Raw genomic sequence first — 23,375 nt, forward strand, 5'->3', positions numbered from 1 at the left:
CCTTATACAATTAATGTAACTATTGATGTAGCTAGGTTTGGGTTCACTATTTTGTTAATTGTTTTCTGTTTGTCTCAACTCTTTTTTGTTCCTCTGTCCTTTTATGCCTTTCTTTAGGTTAATTGAATATTTTGAGTATTCTGTTTTAATTCCTCCAATGGCATTTAGCTATACTTTTGTATTTTTCTTTTTTTTCCTTTATTTTTTGTATTTTTCTTTTTTAGTGTTGCTCTAGAGATTACAACATGCATTCTTAACTTTTCACAATCTATTTAGAGTTAATATTGAACCATTTCAGGTAAAATGTAACAATCTTGCAACAATGTGATTCCATTTACTCCCCATCCTTGTGCTATTATCATATATTTTACATCTTTATATGTTGTAAAACCCTTACTACAGTGTTACAATTTTTAAAGAATCATATGTCTTATAAAGAAATTAAGAGAAAAAAGTCTTTTGTATTTGCCTACATATTTATCATTTTTTAAGTTTGTCATTTCCTTTTGTAGATTGGATTTCCAGCCTGAAGAACGTCCTTTAGTATTTGTTACAGGATAGGTCTGACTACAAATTCCCTCAGTTTTGTTTATCTGAAAATGTCTTTATTTCACTTTCATTTTTGAAGGATTTTTTTCTGGGCTGACAAGATTTTTTTTTCTTCCTTTCTTTCAGACAACTTTAAAGGTGCTCTTCCATTATCTTCTGGTCTCCATTGTTTCTGTTGAGGACTGGCTGTAATTTGAATAATTGTTCTTTATGCATTCTTTGTCCTCTGGATGTTATCAAGATTTTCGCTTTATCTTTGCTTTTCAGCATAGTTTCACTGTGATGTGCATAGGTGTGGTTTTCTTTGAATTTATTCTGATTGGGTTTGCTGAGCTATTGGATCTTTAAGTTAATGTTTTCCACCAAATTTGAGAAAATTTCAGCCTATAGTCTACTTTTTTTTCTTTTTGCTCTATTCATTCTCCTTCTGAGACTACGGTTCCACCTATATTAGACTGTTTGATTTTTTTTTCCCAATATTTTTTCCCTGTTTCTTCAGATTGGATAGGTTCTGTTTTTCTCATCAGGTTCACTATTTCTGTCATCTCCAATCCACTGGTAAATCCATCCAAATATTTTTCAGTTCATATATTATACTTTTTAGTTCTAGAATTTCCATTTGGTTCTTTTTTAAAGTTTTAACTTATTTTCTGAGATTCCCAATCTGTTCATTCTTTATAGCCAATTTTTCTTTTAAGTCCTTAACCATACTTATAATGCTGTTTTGTTTTGAGTTTGTTTTAGATCAATAAACACCTTTATTATATGAGCTAACATAAGAAGGAGGAGGATTTCTTTGCTTTTCTGGGCCTTGATTTTCCTCAGATAGAACTCCAGCTCCTTGCCCTCCAGTACATAGCCATTTGCAGGCCACACCTACTTTAGAGACATTACCTTTTAACTGATCATCTGTCATTTTGGACTCAGCTTCTGTGGATTCCTTTGTCCTTGATTGTTGATTACATTTCTTGGGGTTTTTGCATGTGTGTTTTTTACTAAATGCTAGATATTGTAGATGATAGACATTCTGGATTCTACTTTGTTCCTCTGAAAAACGTTAAATTTTTTCTAACAAACGGTTAAATTATTAATTGATCACCTTAAACCTGTGGAGGGTTGGTTTTACACTTTGTTGGGCAGATCTATTTCAGTTTTTGCCCTTAGAGTGAGTTCTCCATTAAGATGTGGCCCTTCTGAGGTTTCAGTGGAAAGTCTGAGGTGTTTACCAAGCCCCTCTAACTTCAGACTCCAAGTTCTCTTCCGCTGTTGTACGCAGCAGTGGAAATCTCTGCTCTGTTTTTTCGGCCTTCTGGGTGTTTTCCACCAGTCCTTGGCATTTGCATTCATGGTTCAAGGATGAGCCAAGGAGTTAAGGGAATTTATACACAGGTTTTGGGGCTCCCCTTTGTGACACATCTTTTTTTGTGGTTTCCCCTCTTAATTTCTAACTGCTGGCAGCTCTGAACTTCATCTGTTGATACCTCAAGCCAATAAGACTGCAGGGTTTTGCTAGAGCTTCACACGGACTGGACAGTGTCCTCAGGGGAAATGCTGCATAAAACTTCCTTCCTTCTTTCAAGGATTGAATCCCTTCTAGTCTCTACCTGCTTTGGGCACTCTTTAGTACCATCAGTTAGTTGTTTTTCATATTTTGTTCAGAGTTTATAATTACTATCTATAGAATGAGTCTGATATAAGCCACTCTGCTACTACCAGAACCAGAACTTTACCTGTTGACTTTTTTTATTTTCAGGTATTATATTTTTCATTTCTATAGAAGTTCTTTTTGCTGCTTTTATAGTTTTGTTTTCCCTCCCTCCCTATCCCCTCCTTCCCCCTCTCCCTCCCTTTCCTCCTTCTTTCTTTCTCCCTGCATGTGTTTTAAGTGTATCTTATTTCTTAAAACATAGTAGACAGTTTATTTTTAGTGCATATCTGATCATTCCATTATCTGAAATCTCTTCAGGTTTGTGTCTGCTCTTTTCTGTCTCTCACTCATGGTGTCTTGTTTCCATATGCATTTAGTTATATTTGACTGCCATCTGTCCATTTTCCCTGTAGTGTGTTTTTGGGTTTTTTCTTTTGACTGTGCCACACGGCTTGCAGGATCTTAGTTCCCTTACCAGGGATTGAACCTGGGCCCTCGGCAATGAAAGTGCAGAGTCCTAACCACTGGACCACCAGGGAATTCTCTGTTTTCCCTATAGTTTTATATGTATGACTTCTTGGGGGCCTTGTATGAGGGTGGGCTCTTCCAGAAAGTATTTACATTGCTTCTGCCAGGTGCCTAAGGCCATCATGAGTGTGGCATTAAATTAAGTAAAATTCTTGGTATGTTCTTTTTTAAAACCATGTAGTTGGCAAACCTTCTCGAAGACCAGTTCTCAATGGCAGTGTTTTTCTCCTTCCTTCTTGGTGTTTGTATTTGAGACAGTTGATTTTCCTAGCATTCCACTTAAGGGGGTCGTTTGATTTTTTTCCTTATCTTGAGACAGAACCCTTTGGGGTCTTAGCTTTTTTGCGGTGTGTGGGTGAAACTTTCATTAGACTTTCTGCCTTCAATGGGCGCTAGGCTTTGTCTACCGTTTTTCATGCCCTTCGATGTCTGAAAATAAAAGCTGAAGTTAATCTGGTTTAGTTATGCTCTCAAAGTATGGAACACAACCTGTAGTCACTTTATTTTCCTCTCTGGGTACTTGCCTTCACTTAGTTTTTTGCTCTGAGACTTGCTTACATTTCTCTCATGGATTCATGTAAAATATTTGGATGTCTTGATTGTTGATAGTGGAAAGGAAATCTAGGTACCTGTAGATATTATTATCTACTATATTATCTATTATCTACTATATCTATTATCTACTATATTAAAAGGTTTATTTTTCTTACTCTGACCATATAATCTTTTCATTTATAATTTGGCAGATAAGAGAATTTGAACTGGAAGGCCTAGTATAGAAAGTATGGAGCAAAGAAGGAAAAGATGATTCAACTTTAGAGCTGGCAAAAATAGGGCATATTCCTATTTTTGTATTGTAGTAGTGCAAGGGCCATAGAAGAGATACAGTTGGCATCAGGTTAATGGAAAGTAAGTTTATGCCTTCTCATCTGGAGCTTGGGGTCCTCTTCCAAACTCCCATGGCTATGGCAGAGTTAAGTTCCTTGTGGTTGTAAGGCTGAGGTCCCATTTCCTTGGCTTGGGTATTAGTTGGGGGCTGCTCTCAGCTCCTAAATGACACTCACATTCCTTGCCATGTAGCTCCTCCATCTTCAAAGCTAGCAAGAGAGAATCTTCCTTTGTGTCAAATCCTCCCCATCCTGTAGCAGTCTGGGTCCAATAAGGAGGTAGCAACCACACAGGAAGTTTAACGTAATTATTCACTATGGCAGAAGAGTAACTATAAGATAGAAGGAAACTCCATATGGTACCCTAGGGCTCAGGGAGAGTACCCAAGCAGGGACAAACTTGGAAAGACCTTGTTGGAGAAGGTGTAGTTCAGCCCACCAGATAGCAGAGAAGTTCATTAGTTTGGCCAGGCTGGAGTTGGTCTGGAGTTCCTCTGGAGTTGCTGGGCAAGCAGTTGGCCACGCTCTAAGTGCAGGTAGCAGAGTAGGCTGGAGAGATCAGTGGCCAGGTAGTGGGAATTCTTGTGCCAGTGTGATCAGGAGGACTTCAAAGCATGTAGGCCAGGTAGGGGCTCTGGTTTTCATGTCGAGAGGGCTGCAGAAAGGTTATTTCCAGGCCAAGTCTCTAGATCAAAGAGCAACCGTGTTCTGGGCCACAGCCTGTGCAGATTCCACCAAATGTCCTCATACCCACTCCCCCAACTTCTAGCCCATGCTGTGTCCCTCCAGCTACCTCTACTGAGAAAGCTTAACATCGTGCTCACTTTAAAGAAGAAAAAGGGATTCAGTTTTTTATTACAGAGCACATATTAAAGGGTGCGTTGCAAGATGGTTGGCAATGAATTAATAAGTGATACACGCACTCCAAATGGCCTTCATCAGGAAGAGCCCTGTCCCTTTTGGGAGCTCACCTGATTAGGTCATGCCCACTCGGGGTAAATTCTCTTTCTTTTTTTTTTTTTAATTGAAGTATAGTTGCTTTACAGTGTTTCAGGTGTACAGCAAAGAGATTCAGTTATACATATACATATATATATACACACACATATATATACTTTTTCAGATTTTTTTCCATTATAGGTTATTACAGGATATTGAATATAGTTCCCTGTACTGTACAGTAGGTCCTTGCTGGTTATCTATTTTGTATATAGTAGTGTGTATCTGTTCATCTCAAGCTCCTAATTTATCCCTCCCCTTCTCCCTATGGTAACCATAAGTTTGTTTTCTATGTCTGTGAGTCTGTTTCTGTTTTATAAGTAAGTTCCTTTGTATCATTTTTTTTAGATTCCACATATGAGTGATATATGATATTCGTCTTTCTCCGTCTGACTTCGTATAGTAATCTCTAGGTCCATCCATATTGCTGCAAATGGCATTATTTCATTCCTTTTTATGGCAGAGTAATATTCCAGAGAGTGTGTGTGTGTGTGTGTGTGCGCGCGCACGCGCGCGCACGTGCATGCGCACGCACACATCTTTATCCATACATCTGTTGATGGAAATTTCCCTTAAAGCCAGCTGTATCTTTTTTTTTTTGAGATATAGTTAATAATATTATGTAAGTTTCAGGTGTACAACATGGTGATTCACAATGTTTAAAGGTTATATTCCATTTATAGTTATTATAAAATATTGGCTATATTCCCTGTGTTGTACAATACATCCTTGTAGCTAATTTTATACATAATAGTTTGTATCTCTTAATTCCCTACCCTTATATTGCCCCTCCTCCCTTCCTCTCCCCATTGGTAACCACTAGTTTGTTCTCTATACCTGTGAGTCTGTTTCTGTTTTGTTATATTCACTAGTTTGTTTTATTTTTTAAATTCCACATGTAAGTGATATACAGTATTTGTCTTTCTCTGTCAAGCCAGCTGTATCTTATAATCTAATCACGGCAGTGACTGTCCCTACATATCCACCATCCCCTGTTTATACAGGGTGTGTACGCAAGGGAATGGGAATTTTGAGCAACATCTTAGAATTCTGCCTACTGCAGAGCAGGTGGGGGCGGGAGAGGAGGTGGAGATGAGCATGACTCAGTGCAGCATGAGAAACTCCTTTGTAAAGTAAAATAGGTTGTATTTCATTCTGTGGCTTGAATGCATTTTTAGCTGTATCACAGAGAAAGAGAAGGAATAAGTAGTATTTATTGAACACCTGTTTGTCAGCTACTACACAGAGCACTTTCCTATATTATTCCTTTAATTCTTTTTTTTAAAATATAAATTTATTTATTTATTTTTGGCTGCGTTGGGTCTTTGTTGCTGTGCCTGGGCTTTCTCTAGTTGTGGCGAGTGGGGCTACTCTTTGTTGCGGTGCATGGGCTTCTCATTGTGGTGGCTTCTCTTGTTGCAGAGCATGGGCTCTAGGTGCACAGGCTTCAGTAGTTGTGGCACACAGGCTCAGTAGTTGTGGTGCACAGGCTTAGTTGCTCCACGGCATGTGGGATCTAACTGGACCAGGGCTCGAACCCGTGTCCCCTGCATTGGCAGGCGGATTCTTAACCACTGTGCCACCAGGGAAGCCCTTTTTTTTTATATATATTATTTATTTGGCTGTGCCAGCTCTTAGTTGTGGCATGCGGGATCTTCGTTGCCGCATATGGGATCTTCGTTGCAGCATGCGGGATCTAGTTCCCTGACCAGGGATCGAACCCGGGCCCCCTGCATTGGGAGTGCGGAGTCTTAACCGCTGGACCACCAGGGAGGTCCCTCCTTTAATTCTTAGTATCTTGAGGCAGGGATTATTATCTTCATTTTACAAAAGGGGAAACTGAGGCTCGGGGTTGTAAGCTCACTTGCTTGGAGTCACTCCACTAATATTTGATGTAGTTAAAATTAAAATCCAACCCTGTCTAATACTGAATCCCATATTTTCTAATAGTGTATAATAACACTGCTGCCCTTGAAAGAATTTGCGTCATTGGATTGGGATAAGGATATTTGACAGAGGTCATCTCGGTAGAGACAGGGCAAGTCACTTCTCTGCTGTTTCTTAAGGAGGTGATAGAGGTTACTCCTATCATGGCCCTCGCTGGAGGGACAGCAGATCAGAAGAGAAGTTCTCGCCGGACTTCCCTATTCCAGCAGGGAAGCTGAGCAGTTATCCGCTTGACCTGTGCATCACTGGGAAGTAACCATGCCTCTGTTCCCTGTTCTCATATCTGAATGTGGAACAAAAGAACAAAGTAGGATTTGAGAGAGCTCGGTATATAGCCTTTTCTGTGGGGAGGACGTATTTTATGCTTGAAGAATTCTAATAACCAAGAGCTGAGCTCAAGATAAGTGGCCAGGAGTGTTTGTAGATGAAGTATCCTCTGCCTCTCTCTTCCAGAGCATACTCTGCCCCCACCCTTGGTTTGTCTCTCACAAGCTCATGAGCCCCTGGGGGCAGGGTCGGGGGGTTGGCCCCTCAGCTGATTCCTCTGAGCATCCTTAGGGCCTGACGATGGAGCATGGCATTGGTAAATGATTGTGGAATAAAAGAGGAACTCCTAGGCTGCCTGATCTGTTTCATCCTTAATACCCCATGGAAGCAGCCTGGTATCAGGGACTCAGAAGTCCTGGGTTCCCTTTCCAGCTCTATCCCTGATTCGCTGTGGGAGTATTAAGCTCCCTAGGACATAGTTTCTTTGCTGTTAAAATGAGGACCGTGAACTTGACCTCTGGTGCATTCCAGCTCTTCAATTCTCTGAAAGATGGTACCGTGCCATAGCTGCCTCGGTAGTTTGAATAAGCTCAGGTTAGTTATTAGGCTGGACTTCAGGTTGTGGAGACATGTGGAACAGTTTGGGCAAATATGAAGAGTACATTTAGTTCTGTTTTTTTGGACATGTGAAATAATAGATTCATTGGAATATGATCTCTTTCTCCACCCACTTCCATCAATTCAGAGTGGATTTTTTTTTTTTCTCCTTCCAGTTCTCCCCACTGTTTTTCAGCTTTAAAGAAAAATCTGAAGTCAGGCAGTAATCAGAAGGGCAGACGAAGAGCTCATCTGGTTAGAGGGGGGAATTTCCTCCAGGACATTTCAAATGAACTGACCTGGGCTGTTTCCCAAGGAATTTTCTTGAACTTCGGTTTGTTGTTGTTGTTTTAAGTAAGATGTTTCACTTGATTTGAAACATTAAAAATAGTATGTAAAATTAAATTCAAAAAAGTTTCCGAATACTGATCTGAGCAAGCAGAGTGGACTTCGTTCTTGCTTCTGGATATTTCTTCTTTACCTCAGGTACCAAAGGCTCATGATGGACTTCATCTATAGTTAGCAGATGGATTCTTTGTTTCCTTAACTCCCAGACAGTTTAGATTTAGCTAAACTGATTGATGCTTTCTGAACTGTTGTCAGTTAAAATATTTCAGAAGGTAACTTTTGTACAGAAGGTAACTTTTGTAAGAACATTAGTCTGACCTGATTTTGGGTTCAGGAGCTGCTACCACCTAATTAGTGTTGTGACCACAGGCGAATCATTTCACCTCTCTCTGCCTCAATTTCCTTAACCATGTTGTGGGAGAATTAAAAGAAAGATCATTTGTGAAGTCTACCATCATTTTTTTTTTTTTTAAAGCTCCCTGGGTGATTGTAATGTGAAGTCAGAATTCAGAAGCATCGCTGTCCCACATCGTACAAAGTACTGGGAGATGGTGTTTTTATTCAATATTAAACATTTTTGGTAACGAGAGGAGACAGAGGCGAGGCTCTAACGTATTTTTTATTTAGCATTTCTAAGCACTGGCCAGTATTTCAGTCTGTCCTGAAAGGACGGACGACTGTTTGTACTGTCTGCTTCCATTGCCTGCTGGGATCAGGAAAGTCCTGGGTCTGTGTGGAATTTTCCATGACTCTCAGCTCTGCACCATTACTGTTCACTGCAGTCACAGCTCTTCAGTGTGTCTGCCTGTGCTCCCCTCCTCTTTCTTTTTTTCAGGTAGATGTTAAACCTCAACTACAAGTATGGGTATTTTGTTTGCGTCAAATATTGTAGTTCTAAGGACAGATCAGAGAGTCTCATCTGAATTTTTTGTTTATAAAGTGAGTCAGCTTGAGGTAACTGTCTTGGCTGGATGTCCTCAGGTGTCACGTTTCCTGTCACAGAACCACCTTCTGTTGGGCTGGGGTGGGGAGGGGCGGGTACATTGTTTCTGTAGGTGAAGCTGCTGTCGCTGCTAGATTCTCCAGCAGTCTGATCATTGGTGATCAGAATCAGCTTTTTGATTCTTTTATTGGAAGAGTTCTAAATATTACAGCAAATGGAAGAAAAGAGATCCAGCCAGATAATGGTTGCGTTTGGCTAGTTCCCCTCTTCTAGGGGAATTTAAAGTCCTAAAATTGTAGAAGGAGACTACAGGATAGCTGAGGCAGGATAGCTGCTTTCCCTTAGAAAGCAGTTCTCTGTATCCCATGCAGAGAGGACAGCGGTATCAGATTATGATGCTAAAGTCCATCCTCCAAGATCAGTAGTGGATGGAGTCTGGGCCTGTTTACCAGACCCCCTCCCCCCAGACGAGAGCAATTCTAATTTCTAATTTAAATAAAAACTCATGTATTTTGAATAGGAATTAAAGGCACTGTGTGTTCTGCTTCATTCTGTGCTCGCCTGAAGCGGTAACTTCTTCGAAAGGCCTTCCTGACCACCCCATCAAAGGAGTACTACCTCCATCATTCTCTATTCCTTCGCCTCACTTTATTTCCTTCCTGACATTACATTCCGTAAGCTTTGTGAGGGCAGTAGCATTTTCATTTTCTCCTTTGTATTGCTGGGGCCTGGAGCCTAGCAGGTGCTCATTAAATATTGGTTTAATAAAGTAAAACATGGAATGGTTTGAATAGCCAGCTGTTTATTTGCTGTCTTTCTGTTGAGCCGTATGAATTTATATATTTTGGATATTAGCCCCTTATCAGATATATGATTTGCAAATCTTTTACTGTCTTTCTTTTTGTTCTTTGCTTTGGTCTTAGTTCAGTGATTCTCAAACTTCACTGAGTATATGAATTCCCATATCAGATACAAAACCATTTATTCAGAACTTTGTGAGCAGTAGAAGAAAACTTTAAAGACAGTTTTGGCTATGTACTGTTTTGCACTTCCGACCCTGAGGTAAATATGTAACACCATCATACTTCCTCCATAATCGGTCTGTGATACAGAGGAATACCTTGTTACTTAGATCTGAAGTAAGCAGGGGGAGTTAGATGCCCATTTGGTTCAGCTCCACTACTGCCCAAAAGATATGTAACACGTTTTAGTGGTGATGGTGATGAGAGAAGGGGTGCTCAAGTGATATAGTCTAATTGGGAGACAGTGGGCTGAAATTTAACCTTGGCTATACCAGTAAAACTGGATGTGTCATTTTGGTTGTGGGTCTTAGCATTTGGAGAATGGGTAAAGTAAACTGATTTTTCCTGAGCCCAGAAGTTGTGATGATGGTAAACTGAGATTAGGCAAAAACACTCTGAGGTGATGATATCATATGAATTCAGGAAATCTTGACTACTTGGAAAGGGAACTAAGAAAATGAGAGAAAAGACAGAGACATACTATGATGAAGCCTCACTGCTTTGTCAATAATGTATCAGATGAAGGGAGGGTTTGTTCTGTGAAGGCTTTTCTTACAAGACATGCTTCCATTAGCACAGTGTGCTTTATGAACTTTAAGTGTGTTGAAGGTTTGGTCTGAACAATAGATTTAAATTCTACTAAAGCACTTTTCTCATCCTAATTTAAAATGGTCCCGTTCCAACATGATTTCACCACTTTCTGTTGTCCTTCCTCCCCCATTATTTTTTTAGTTGGCTGATTGCAATTCTGGCCCAACTCAACCCTCTCTTTGGACCGCAGTTGAAAAATGAAACCATCTGGTACCTCAAGCATCATTGGCCTTGAGTAAGAAGACCTGCTCGCCAGTGCTCAGTCATTGAGGTGACTATGCCCTTGACCTTTCACATCAATGTTGTCAATCGGTCAGCTAGAGTTTGCCTGGACTTTTCCTCATTTTAACACTTGGCAAGGGCAGACTGCTGAAAGCAAACACAATCTGAATTGCAGAAATAGATTTGGAACTTAGGCCATTCACTTTTAGCAAAGGATTTATCCGTAAGATTCTTTTAAATTGTATTCTTACCCAGCCAGTTAAATAAATTATGTTTGCATGTGGTCTTTCGGGCACAGATCAGGAATGTGACTGTGTGTACTTGGTATTTTGAGATTTAGCAGCTTTAAGTGGCTGACAGATTTTAGATGAAGGGCATCTGTGAATGCTTTGGACAGAGAGAGACAGATGCTTTTTGAAAATTGGTCTCAAAATTGCAAGTTTCATTTGCTTCTGAGGATCAGGGAAGTAAGGAGTGGTGTAGTGGAATGATTTATTCACTGGCCAAGAGTCAGAAAGAAAGCCTGTCATTTCATTTGTTCTTCAGTCTCCATTATTATGTTAACTGGAGGTTAGCGCTAAATGTTTGACTAGATTCAGGTTCAGCTTTTTTGGCAAGGGTACTTAAGTGGTTCTGTGAACTTCATAGTGCCTTATATCAGGAGAGACGTGATGTCTGGCTGTCCGGTCGTTAGAGATGCCAAGGTGATCAGTGGGTTCTGGCCCCTCCAGGTGTAAAGGTCTCTATCACCCTTTATCCAGTGATTGTATCCATTGCTGATCTTAGCCTGAATGAAGCATTGCAGTAGAAATTGCAAAAATGGTGATTTTCTAGTTTTTGTTATTACTTCCATATTTGATTAGGTGAAATATTTCTATAAAAAAATGAACTTTTCCTGGACTTCCCTGGTGGTGCAGTGGTTAAGAATCCTCCTGCCAATGCAAGGGACATGGGTTCCATCCCTGGTCCGGGAAGATCCCACATGCCACAGAGCAGCTAAGCCCTTGCACCACAACTACTGAACCCGTGCTCTAGAGCCTGCGTGCCACAACTACTGAGCCCGTGTGCCGCAACTACTGAAGCCCACGTGCCTAGAGCCCGTGCTCTGCAACAAGAGAAGCCATCACAGTGAGAAACCCGCACACCACAATGAAGAGAAGCCCCTGCTTGCCACAACTAGAGAAAGCCTGCACGTAGCAACGAAGACCCAACACAGCCATAAATAAATAAATAAAAATGTTTTTAAAAATGAACTTTTCCTTATCAACTAGAGTTATTTACTAACCTTGAAATGTAGATCATATAAGAAAGGTGGGATACACACTTCATTTTTTTCTTTTAATTTTCTTTTCTTTCTTTTCTTTTCTTTTTTTTTTTTTTTTGTGGTACGCGGCCCTCTCACTGTTGTGGCCTCTCCCGTTGCGGAGCGCAGGCTCAGCGGCCATGGCTCACGGGCCCAGCCGCTCCACGGCATGTGGGATCTTCCCTGACCGGGGCACGAACCCGTGTCCCCTGCATAAGCAGGCAGACTCTCAACCACTGCGCCACCAGGGAAGCCTCTTTCTTTTTACTTTATTTATTTTGGCTGTGTTGGATCTTTGTTGCTGCATGTGGGCTTTCTCTAGTTGCGGCGAGCAGGGGCTACTCTTCGTTGCGGTGTGCGGGCTTCTCATTGCAGTGTCTTCTCTTGTTGCAGAGCATGGGCCCTAGAGCATGTGAACTTCAGTAGTTGTGGCGCACGGGCTTAGTTGCTCCGCGGCATGTGGGATCTTCCCAGACCAGGGCTTGAACCCGTGTCCCCTGCATTGGCAGGCGGACTTTTAACTACTGTGCCACCAGGGAAGTCCCTCTTTTAGTTTTCAAAGTGAGTAACTTGGTGCCCAAGTTACTTCTGGGGTATTCAATGAGGTTTTCTTTTCTTTCCTTTTCAATTTTAATCAATTAAATGTTTATTATCCTTTTTATAAAGTTCACTTGTTCTTTCTTTGGCCCTGTGGGCACCTGTCTAGACTGGCTTCTATGTCCCTTTGATATTAGTCTTTGATAATTTTCTTTCTGGCAACATCAAGGTGTCCCAGACCTCTCTTGTATGTTTCTTGACTTGGAATCAGCTGTTCCTCTAATAACTTTCCCACTGAAAGGATTCCCTGGTTCACTAGTCAGTCCTCAAGCCCAGTTGGCCCTGTTTTTCCTTCAGTGGAAGTGGTATTTATAAACCATGATCTGATTGCTAGGTGCATTCATTTCTGTTGGGGTGTTGTTGCTTCTAAGCCTTTACAGTGGACAAAGCCAGGAAGTATGGATTTTTAAAAAGAAAAAAAAAATCACGGGTTCATGTCAGTATTTCTAATTCAGATTTAACATTACAGGATTTTTATTTGACTTCTTCAATTTTATACTTGAATATCATTCACATATGCTGAAAATCTTGGCTCCTAAAGGCAGTAACTTAATTACTTAATTTGATTATCATATAATATATATAAAATAGTTTCAAAATTACCCCAATGTAACTACTAACTATAAGGTTATTGAATGCAGTTTAGGATTTCTTTGCTGCTTTATTTGTTCTTAGAACAAATAAAGAACAACATGCTGTTTTCTGTGGTTACTTGAAATTATTTCCTCTGGTGGTTATCAATTTGTTATACAGTTAGGTTAAGATGATTTATTTTGTGTTCAATTTATAGTAATTTTTTCTTTTTTTTGGCTACATTTTTTGGAATATGTAAAACATTTCCAGAGTCAAAATTTTAAGTAAGCTATATTCATAGAAGTCTATATCCTTCCAGTGTTTCATTGTGCAGAGATAAGCAAATACATAGTGTGTGTGTGTGTGTGTGTGTGTGTGTGTGTGTGTGTATCCATCCTTCCCTGACACACACAGCTGTTACAGAAGAAATATCATATTACATATGCTATTCTGTACCTTGCTCTTTTTCACTGAACAATATATCCTATCAGTGTATAGAGATCTTCCTTAATTCTTTTTATAGCCATTGATATCCTTTTGCATTATTTCCTGTCTTTTGTTATTATTGATAAAGCCACAGTGCCATCCTGTGCGTATGACACTTTGTATTTTTACCAGTTTTCTTTAGATTAGAGTCCTTGAAAATAGAATCTCTGTGTTAAAGGTATAAATACTTTTTCCAGGTATTACTACATGCCCTTCTATAGGGATTGTACCATTTTTGCATTTCTACCAACAATGTATGTGAATTTCTATTTCCTCACAGCCTGGATTTTTGCCAGCCTGATAGGTAGGCAGCCGTTTTTTTCCCTTAGAGTTCTGTCTGCCTAAAGGGGTTTTGATTCCCTTTTATATAGATTTTTTTAAAAAAATCTGATTTATATATATATATAAAACCTCCCCGCCCCCCCTTTTTCCCCATCAAGTTCTGTTTTATGTCCTTCCTCTTAACTATAGTGAATGTTAGGTGGTGGTATTGATTGGGGTTTAAAGCTGAGAACCTCAGGCCTCTCAGAGTGAGATCTTCATTCTAGCATTGCCTTTCACTTACCTTCTCTGAGCCTCATTTCCATCTCTCACCATAAGTAAATGGGGCCCACAGTGAATAACACTGTGTGTGTGGATCTGGTGTCATTTGCCCATTCTTTTCAGTTTCATGTGTCTGTAACCTGAATGATGAATTCCTAATGTTTGCACTCTGGTCCACAGCACAAACTAGGACTGCTTGAAACCCTTATGTTAACGGTTGTTCCTTTAAAAGCAGAATGGCAGGAAATAGAGCACAGCCAGGCAGCCCTAGTTATGAACATCATGTCACATTGATTCCATGTTTGAGGCAATGATTGTGGTAGTACTGTACCTCTAGTCCTATGGAGTTATCACATCAAGAGATCTAATCTGATCTAATCCTAACATTGGAGCAAACAGAACTCTCTTTTTTAAAAAAAAAAAATTATTTATTTATTTATTTTTGGCTGTGTAGGGTCTTCGTTGCTGTGTGTGGGCTTTTCTCTAGTTGTGGCGAGTGGGGGCTACTCTTCATTGTGGTGCACGGGCTTCTCATTGCAGTGGCTTCTCTTGTTGCGGAGCACGGGCTCTAGGCGTGCGGGCTTCAGTAGTTGTGGCTTGCGGGCTCTAGAGCGCAGGCTCAGTAGTTGTGGCACATGGGCTTAGTTGCTCCGCGGCATGTGGGATCTTCCCGGACCAGGGCTCGAACCCATGTCCCCTGCATTGGCAGGTGGATTCTTAACCACTGCACCACCAGGGAAGCCCATAAACAGAACTCTTAAGACAGCACTTCACTTTTCTTGGTGGTAAAATTCAAAGAATGAGCTAAATTCCCTTTGAACTTTTGAACTTTGAACTTTTACACAACTGTGGGATGATAAAGGAGTGCAGAAACCAGATTTAGGCCTGTCCTCAGCTGGTAAGGAAAAGTGTTCAATTCTGTATGTGATTCTTTAAGAGGCCAGATTTGGAAAGTAGGAGATGTAAGCCAGGCATGGTATTCAGCAGAGAAAAATGAGGAGCAGTCATGAAAGCTTTCAAATAATAATTCTATACAGATGAAATTGAATTGATCCTGAACAACACGGTTAAACAGCAAGCCGGTCCTTTGCTACTCTAAACACTTTAATTGCCATGATTTTCTTTCATATGTTGATAGGCTGAGTTATAGCACATTATGTTTATTGGCTGGAAATCTTACCCAATACTTCAAAGAACTATGTTCACGCCATCTCTGCCCCCTGCCAACCTTGGCTGCCTCTAGAGCCTCGATTCCTGAGATGCTTATGGAACTATCACATCAAGTTTGCTGTTTTTCCGATGTCCCATTTTCCTGCAGCTTTGGGGGTGTGATGCTTGTAGGGAATCTCCTTGGAATGGCTTCAGACCAGTGTTCTGTAAGTTAGTTGGTTAACCGCATCATGGTGATATGTTTAGATAAGCCTGTATGGTTTACCGCAGTCCTAAAAGGGCAGGCATTCTATTTTATTACAAAGTCTGGAGCGGAGAGGAATAGACTATTGGTAATTAGGCCTCTGCCCTGAGGAAGCTGTTTTTCTATGCATTCCAAAAATATTTGAGTGTCACGAGGTACATAGTACTGAGTGGGGATTTCAGAGGAGGCTGTGGACTCTGAAGGGGTTTGTGATCTGTTGAGAGGTTGGAACTAAGCCATACTTGTGAAAAGTTAAAACAGTGCAAGGTGTTTTATGGTTAAAAAGCCTGTCACAGTTTTCCCTGTCACCTAGAACCCATTCGATGGCTTCTTTCTCCTCTTCCTTGAATCCAGTTGAGCCACTTATGTCACTAGTGTCTGCCTGTCTACTCTGTTCCTCTGTCGGGGACCCTACTATCTGACCCAGTCACTGCGGCTCTGAATTACTGCAGTGGCTCCTCATCACGTCTGCCTGCCTCTACACTCAAGGTATCTACAAACCACCACCCTGTTTATCTTCCTGACATAGCACTTCCTGAAACACATCCTGCTTGCCCCAGAAACTTTGAGTAGCTCTCCGTGGGCTACAGCAGGGCTTTTTCTTAAACCCAAGGTCCCTGATTTTAATGGGTACGTGCCGCTTGGAATGCTGTATGTAACGTGTTGTCAGCACAGCTTGTCAGGGTCACCAAAGGTCCCATGAGCCACAAAAGATAAGAATGACTAGTCTGCAGATTCTGTCCCGCTTTCTAACTTGGTGGTCAAGGCCTGCCTAGTTTGCCTTCCAACCACCTTCGCCGCTTTCTGCACAACTTTCCTCCGTGACCTACTGGTTCCAGCCATACCATTTTCATGCTCTTGACCTAATTAGCTTTACTTAGCTTTTCCTGCCTCATTACCCTACCACAGTCATTAATGTAGAAGGCCGGTTAGTAAACACACTATTCAGCGAACATTCTGGTTTCTTGTCTCCACTCGCCCATTCTCAGTTCTTTCTGATGTTTTCTCTTGAGTGTCCAGCTTGCAAATCCTTGTACTTCCTTTCCTGGCAACTTGGCTTCCCAGAGATCTCTTCTCTCCTAAATGTATTTAGCTCTGCTGTTTTTGCCTTGAATTGTGAAGCACTCAGGCCTTTATAGGTTGCTTAAATACCTCTTGTAGTTAATCTCCTACAATAAATACATACCTTACCATGAGAGTAAAGAAGGAATTATTTTGCGAAGTTATCTGAAACGAAAAAATAAAGATAAAAATGAGACCTCTTCTTTTTTGTTTAAAAATATATGTATATTCACTCATCATCCTTCCCTGAACAGATTTCTTGATTCTAGCCTTAATATTTTTATCTTTGTTTTTTTTTTTTTTTTGCGGTACGCAGGCCCCTCACTGCCGTGGCCTCTCCTGTTGCGGAGCACAGGCTCTGGAGGCGCAGGCTCAGCGGCCATGGCTCCCGGGCCCAGCCGCTACACGGCATGCGGGATCCTCCCGGACCGGGGCACGAACCCTTGTCCCCTGCATCGGCAGGCAGACTCTCAACCACTGCGCCACCAGTGAAGCCCTAGCCTTAATATTTTTATGTTGTTTTTATTCTCAGTTTTATCTGAAAGTAGCTTTGTGATTCCTTTATTTTACAAAATGAGAGCATGGACTCTTTGGTTGAGTTCCCCACCTCCACCCCAGAATGGCTATTCATATCAGAGAGATGATTAGAATATGTGGTTCTTTAATTCACTCCAGAATCAAACCACAAGTCTTCGAGCATAATGCTCGTTCACGTTAATCTTAAACTGGTATCACTGAGCTTGAGGGAAAATTATTCCCTCTTTCGGTGTGGTTTTTCAAAAGTGAAGACCTGTTTTCCCCTTCTGTGATTGTTCATTCATCCAGAAAGGCCTAAACAGTGAGGAAGTCTGACCATATGCTCTTTTTTTAAAATGTTTGGCTGCGTTGGGTCTTCGTTGCTGCGTGCAGGCTTTCTCTAGTGGCGACTAGCAGGGGCTACTCTTCAATGCAGTTTGCAGGCTTCTCATTGCGGTAGCTTCTCTTGTTGTGGAGCGTGGGCTCTAGGTGCACAGGCTTCAGCAGTTGCAGCAGGTGGGCTCAGTAGTTGCGGCATGCGGGCCCTAGAGTGAGCAGGCTTCAGTAGTTGTGGCGTGCGGGCTCTAGAGTGCAGGCTAAGTAGTTGTGGCGCACGGGCTTAGTTGCTCCGTGACTTGTGGGATCTTCCTGGACCAGGGCTCAAACCTGTGTCCCTTGCATTAGCAGGTGGATTCTTAACACACTGCGCCACCAGGCAAGTCTCCTGACCGTATGCTCTTCATAGGAACTTCACACACAAAACATTTGGATTCACTGCTTCACATATTCTCAAGTAAATTAATAATCTGCCTGGAACTCAAGTCTATGCAGAGGGCTGTTCTGCTGGCCTAAGGAAGAGAAGAGAAAATGATCCTGAGATTAATAGAAAGGTTTCATGAAGCCATGGAAGAAACCGGTAGCTCTGGTCATTGCCCGTACCTAGCCTGCTACGGTTATTTTCCTTAGTACGTGGTAAAAATGGTCCTCTAATTACATCTTCAGTTGACTGTTTGCACTGTCCTACCCTAGTGGGTCCCCAGCAGTCCGGTGCTTTCCACCATGGAGGGCGGCTGGCCTGCCCAGCTTGCTCCAGTAAGATTTACCAGCAGTCTCATGTCTGCTTCTGGGCACCTTGGCCCCGGAGCCTTGGGAAACCCGCCATTTAATCTCCCGGCACTGGGGATTCTCCAGGGTGCGTGCCCACTGGCTTGGGAAATCGCAAGGGCCCGTGTGGTCTCCCTGTGGGCTTTGTGACCTCCAGCCTTCCAGACCTGCCCGCTGCAGCCGTGCCTCATCCCCACTTAACTAGCCCCTCACTCCGCCTGCCCCTCCCTCAACACCCTAGCAAATGGTGGGCCACAACCAGCTTGTTTTCTTATCCACTAACTCGAGGCTTGTGTGGAAATCACCTCTTAAAGACACTATTTAACTTATTTTCTCTTTAGTTTTTCTCTTTAACTTCAAAAGTAGCACATATGGCTTTATTTATCAAGACGTTGTACAGTAAGCTTTTGCGAGAAGGAGTTATGCGACCACTGTTAGCAGTCTGATGTGTGAAGATACCTATTTTAAATGTTTGCCAGCTCTGCAAAGGTGGTGTTGCAGCTTTAAGCTTCTAGAAGAAGAAATTCTCATTTGTCACCTACACTTGGGGTGGCAAGAACGGTGAGCCATCGAGTAGCAAGGAGCCTGCTCTTTAGGAGTCTGACTCAGGGGCCAGCTTGCCCGCCTGTGGGAGCGGAAGTGCAAATACAGATTCTTGAAGCCCAAGGGAACTTGTCAGGTCCCAGTGCAACGGGTCTTAGTCAGCTCCACTCTTCCTGCTTTCTATGATACCGTCAAACCGGGACTTGGGATCCTTAGTTTAGCATTGTCCTTGGTAACTGGACTTATTGTCACAGCCCTGCAAAACCTGCCCGAACTTGCACATTAACTGAGCCCACTTTCATTTAGGGGGCATCTGTGTATTTAAAATTACTGGCCTGGTTGACTTTCTTGGTGTTACCCTTTTGCCCTCCTGAGGTTGATGGAAAGGCCCAGTTACTGGAACGGTTTTGTTTTGCAGGTCACGAAGAGAACTCCTTTAGATGCAAAATCACCTCCATACCCAGACCACCTTCCTTGACTCGCCCAATTTGGCTGTCAGCTGCCTTAAACGTTCCCACCACATTTGAATATCTTATTCTACAATGCAGTATTTTTTCCTGTCACCTTTTTTACACTTTGATGAATGATGTGCCTATTGAATCTAAACTGTGCTGCCTCTATAAAATGTTTATGTACTGTTTGGAGATAGAAAATGCTGTTCTTTTGAGAAATAACATTACTCTCTCCTTGGAAACTGTGGATCTGAAGATGGCTCCTGCCTGCTCACAACGTGAGAATCAGTGAAGTGTTTAAAAACTGTTACATGACAGTAAGACTCCAGTGGGGCAGTCAGTAGGAGAACATGTTCAGAGGGAAAAATCTGTCCCACCAGAATTATACCAAAGTATATTTTCGGGATGAATTTCTTATTTCTGCCCTCCTTTGGAATAAATTATTTTTCTGCTCTCTATGGAAATCTGGTTTTGGTGTTTGTTAAGCTCATTTCTGTAAGCTCTTCTGTCTCTGGATAATGCCTTTTTGAAAAATGATTTTGTAGTCCAAACGTAGCTTGGATGGATTAACCTGGCTGTGTAGTTTGAGATACCTGAGGAGTCTGGTAAGTACTGTTGTTAATCATCCAGTAAACACCTGAGTGCTTGTTGTAGCCACTGGAGGAATCAAAGATGTGGAAATTGGGTCCCTGTAAATTCAAGAGCTGGAATGCTATTTGGGGAGGTATATAATTCAAGGCCCCGTTTGACCATTGTCCATAAACACGTGGTCATGATGCTAAGCAGGTAGAGGGGCGGGGCCAGCCACAGGGACAAGCGGGAACCAGCGGTTCCTTGTACCACCTCACTATCAGAAATAGGACTGAAAAATCAAGTGGTTAAAAAGCCTGGGACGGGAACAATAATTCTGTGTTTCGGTAGCAGGCATCTCAATAATTCACTAACTTGGGGACTTTATTAGTTTTAAGAAATTTAAAATGAAAATGGATCTAAATTTTCACCAGCTCATGGCTCTTTGACAGCCAGCCAAGAATGGGTTTCCTGTTTTGCAGTTTGCACTTTTCTATTCCTCCCAAACTATCTGAACTCATTGCTTTGCTATTCTTATAACCAAAGAGAGTTTCAAGTTGACATGACTCTCCTGCTTTCATTTCTTTCTTTTCCTTCATTTTGAACTTAAAGTTTTTCCTGAGAGGCAGCTCTGTACTTTACATTTCCAGCAAACAGGCCTCTTCAGCTAATTTCATGGAATCCAGAAAACAATGAAGATTTGATGTTGAGGGACCATAGTGATACATGCTAACCCCATCATTTTATAGATGAGGAATCTCAGCCCAGACAGGGAGAGTTACTTTCCCAGTTTAACATAGCTGGTCAGAGGCAGATGGGGGAGTAGGATCCGTGTTTTCTAATTTCTGCTCTAGAGCACTTCTTCCTTGTACCCTGTCTCTCTCAGAGTTGCACTGGCCAGGAGCCAGCTCTGGGGCTTGGGTGGGAGGGAAGAATTATGCCTTTGTGGATGATCAAGCTGTCTCTCATCGGAGCAACTTACTTGATCCTTAATCGTTATTTGTCATCTAAGAAACCAATGCTGGTGGTTACTGTGGGTACATGAAAGGATGCCACAGTCTTTGAGTCCTGACCACGGTCGGGGGAGCGTGACTTGAGTGCAGCTGTGTACCCAGATTCTTCAAGTCAGGCCCTACTGCCCATCATCACTGGCGGTCAGTCTGAAACCGTTCCAACTCCCACCCTGGACTGCTTCCCAGCAGGCCACCATGGGTTTGAAGCTGAGCCTCATGTCGTCCCTAGTGTGGTGCTTCCCTTGAGTGTTGCTTTTGCCTGTCCCGAGTTCAGCACGGCATGAGCTGATAGGGAGCCTACATGGGTTCAGCACAGCAGACCTCGGCTGTGGCATGCTTGCAGCAGTGATGGAGGGCAGCTCTTGGGGGGCCCTTCTCATTCATGATCGTGGTTTGACACATTTCTGATTTAATGGCATGGTTGAAGGCAGAGGTCACAACCCTGGCTGATCCACGTCCCTGAGTTCTGCCTTAGTCTGTCACTTTGTACGGATCCATTTTCGTACTTCTTGTTCGCTGTAAGACATTAGGGGGTGAACTGGATTACATTGCTTTTTGCACTTGGGCTTGCTTGCCATTTGGTGGGTCTTACAGACGGGTAGGGAAGATGTATGTGTTGGCTGCACTAACAGCAGTGGGAGACACAGGGACATGAGCACTGAAGGGCCTGGTGATGTGCCAGGGAGGTTTTGAAAATCCTGCTCAGTAAACTTTCTAGGGAGATAAAAGGCCCTAATAAGGCAGCAGCTCAGGCCTGAATCTAGAGGGTTTTCTCCAAACCCTTCTAGGACTCACTCCTAATGAGGCCTCAGTATAAAGCCTGTGAAGAAGAAAGGAACTCATTTCCTAGCCAGATTGGAGATCAAAGGCCACCCCCCACCCTCCCGCCCCTCCCTGCCCAAAGACTGATTGCAAGCTCCTAACAGCCAGGTAAACTCAGATATATGTTTTCTTCTCACCTCCTCCCTAATAATTGAACCATTTTGTTAAAATGACCCAGCATCTGAGATGGATGCCTGTGAATCCTATTTCCTTTGACAGTGCCCTTGCTCTAGTGCTCGTCAGGGTCCAGATTGGAAGACGCACCATCCAGCGCTTTAAAAGGATACTGGAAGTGTTTCTCTCCTCCAAAGTCCCGGTGAACATGGTGTGGCCTGGGGATGATCATCAGACTAGGAGAAGCCCTAGCTTTGCAATTATTCCATCACTTGCTAGTTATGTGACTTGGGTAAAATCATTTAATATCTGAGCCTCGGTTTTTTCATCTATAAAATGGGGATAATACCTGACCATTCTGCTATGTGAGGTTGTTACCAAATGTGGTGGTGAAGGTGATTTGTAAATTATAATAATACACAAAGGGTATTTTTCAAAGAAATGGTAAAATCCCTAGGACTCACTGACAGTACTTTTCTATGAAGATAGGCCCCAGAGAGGCAGCCAGCTGATTTTTTTTTTTTTTTAAACATGTGGTTTCCCTTTTGTTTAGTCATTTGTACTTGGGTTACAGAAAAATAAAAGGCACACACCAGGATCCAGGCCTGATCTCTGAGCAGGGAGATGGATCTCCTAGAAACAATCATAGCATAAGTGTCTAGACCACATCCTTCCTGCCCTTCCAGGCTCTACCAGCTCGTATACCAGAACGGGAGTATTTCTGGCATGCTTTTGAAGATGTAGTTCAAGGGTCATTGGTTTCTTTTAACATTCTTTTTGTTGTTTTCTTTAAACATATGATGTCTGTACCCTTATCACTGACCCAACATTTTTTTTTTATATCTTCCTTTGGTGTTGCTTCAGAAGTGGCACCTTTTTGTTTATTTCTTCTGGCCAGTTTTTTATTTTTTTTTAAGCACTGGTAGGTGTTCTGCCATGTGGAGGGAAATATAGAATTGAGAAATTATTTTAAACTGTTGCTCGGACTCATGGAAGATTTGGCCCTGGATTTCATCTTCCAAAAATTTGAAGTCAGTTGCTCCTTTATCAACTATATTTAAATTACATTTAAAAATATCTATCTGGCAGTTTAGAATGGTTTCATCACCCCACCTCTCTATGCAAGAGCTCTCTTCTGTTTGGAGAACAAATGTATTTAAAATGGAGATGGACTCTGAAGTGAAAATTGTGTATTACTTTTTCCCCTGTCCCTTTATTTCAGTTTTCTCTCAAGAATTGAATGTATGAAGTTAATTGTAGAAAATCCATAATTTTCTAAGGAAAAAAGCACAATGTAAAATGCTGTTGTGAAGGATATTTTTTGTAGCAGAATTGATGGAAAGCAACCTTAATGTTCAACAAAAGGAGATTCTTACATAAGCCATACTGCATACAAATAAAGGAATATCCTGGTGCATTTAATAATTTTTTCCCCAAAATATATGCCTGGAAAACGAGATTGAAAAGACAAACAGCAGAACTATTAACATGGCCTCTGGATGGTAATTGCAAATGATTTTAATTTTCTTTTTCCTTTTCAGCATTTTCTCCAATGAAGCTGTGATACTTTAGCAAAAAGAAGAAACAATAAGTTTCTTTAATAACAAAAGATAATAGGATATTATGTTAAGAAGGAAAAAAACCCCACAGGATTTCAAACTTACATGCACAGAAAAAAACCTGATAGGAAATGGACCAAAATGTTGATTGTGATT

General features: G+C 41.8%; 1 protein-coding gene across 3 annotated transcripts in view; it reads left to right on the plus strand.

Moving 5' to 3' along the window:
* Positions 1-19,609, plus strand: part of ATP6V0E1 (ATPase H+ transporting V0 subunit e1) — a 34,882-nt gene extending 15,273 nt beyond the window's left edge. Inside the window, exons 3-5 of one of the 3 annotated variants that reach the window (XR_009539675.1) lie at positions 10,468-10,597; positions 15,778-15,953; positions 19,108-19,609. Coding sequence is in view for 2 of the 3 variants with exons in the window: in XM_060144208.1 (XP_060000191.1) it covers positions 10,468-10,561 (94 nt within the window). In the remaining variant the exon portion in view is untranslated. Of the gene's footprint in view, positions 1-10,467; positions 10,598-11,411; positions 11,762-15,777; positions 15,954-19,107 lie in introns of those variants that run through there. The other 2 variants (XM_060144208.1, XM_060144209.1) reach the window with 2 other exon arrangements.
* The last annotated feature ends 3,766 nt before the right edge of the window (positions 19,610-23,375 follow it).

The sequence above is a fragment of the Lagenorhynchus albirostris genome, chromosome 3 (assembly GCF_949774975.1).
Source record: "Lagenorhynchus albirostris chromosome 3, mLagAlb1.1, whole genome shotgun sequence".
Classification (NCBI taxonomy): domain Eukaryota; kingdom Metazoa; phylum Chordata; class Mammalia; order Artiodactyla; family Delphinidae; genus Lagenorhynchus; species Lagenorhynchus albirostris.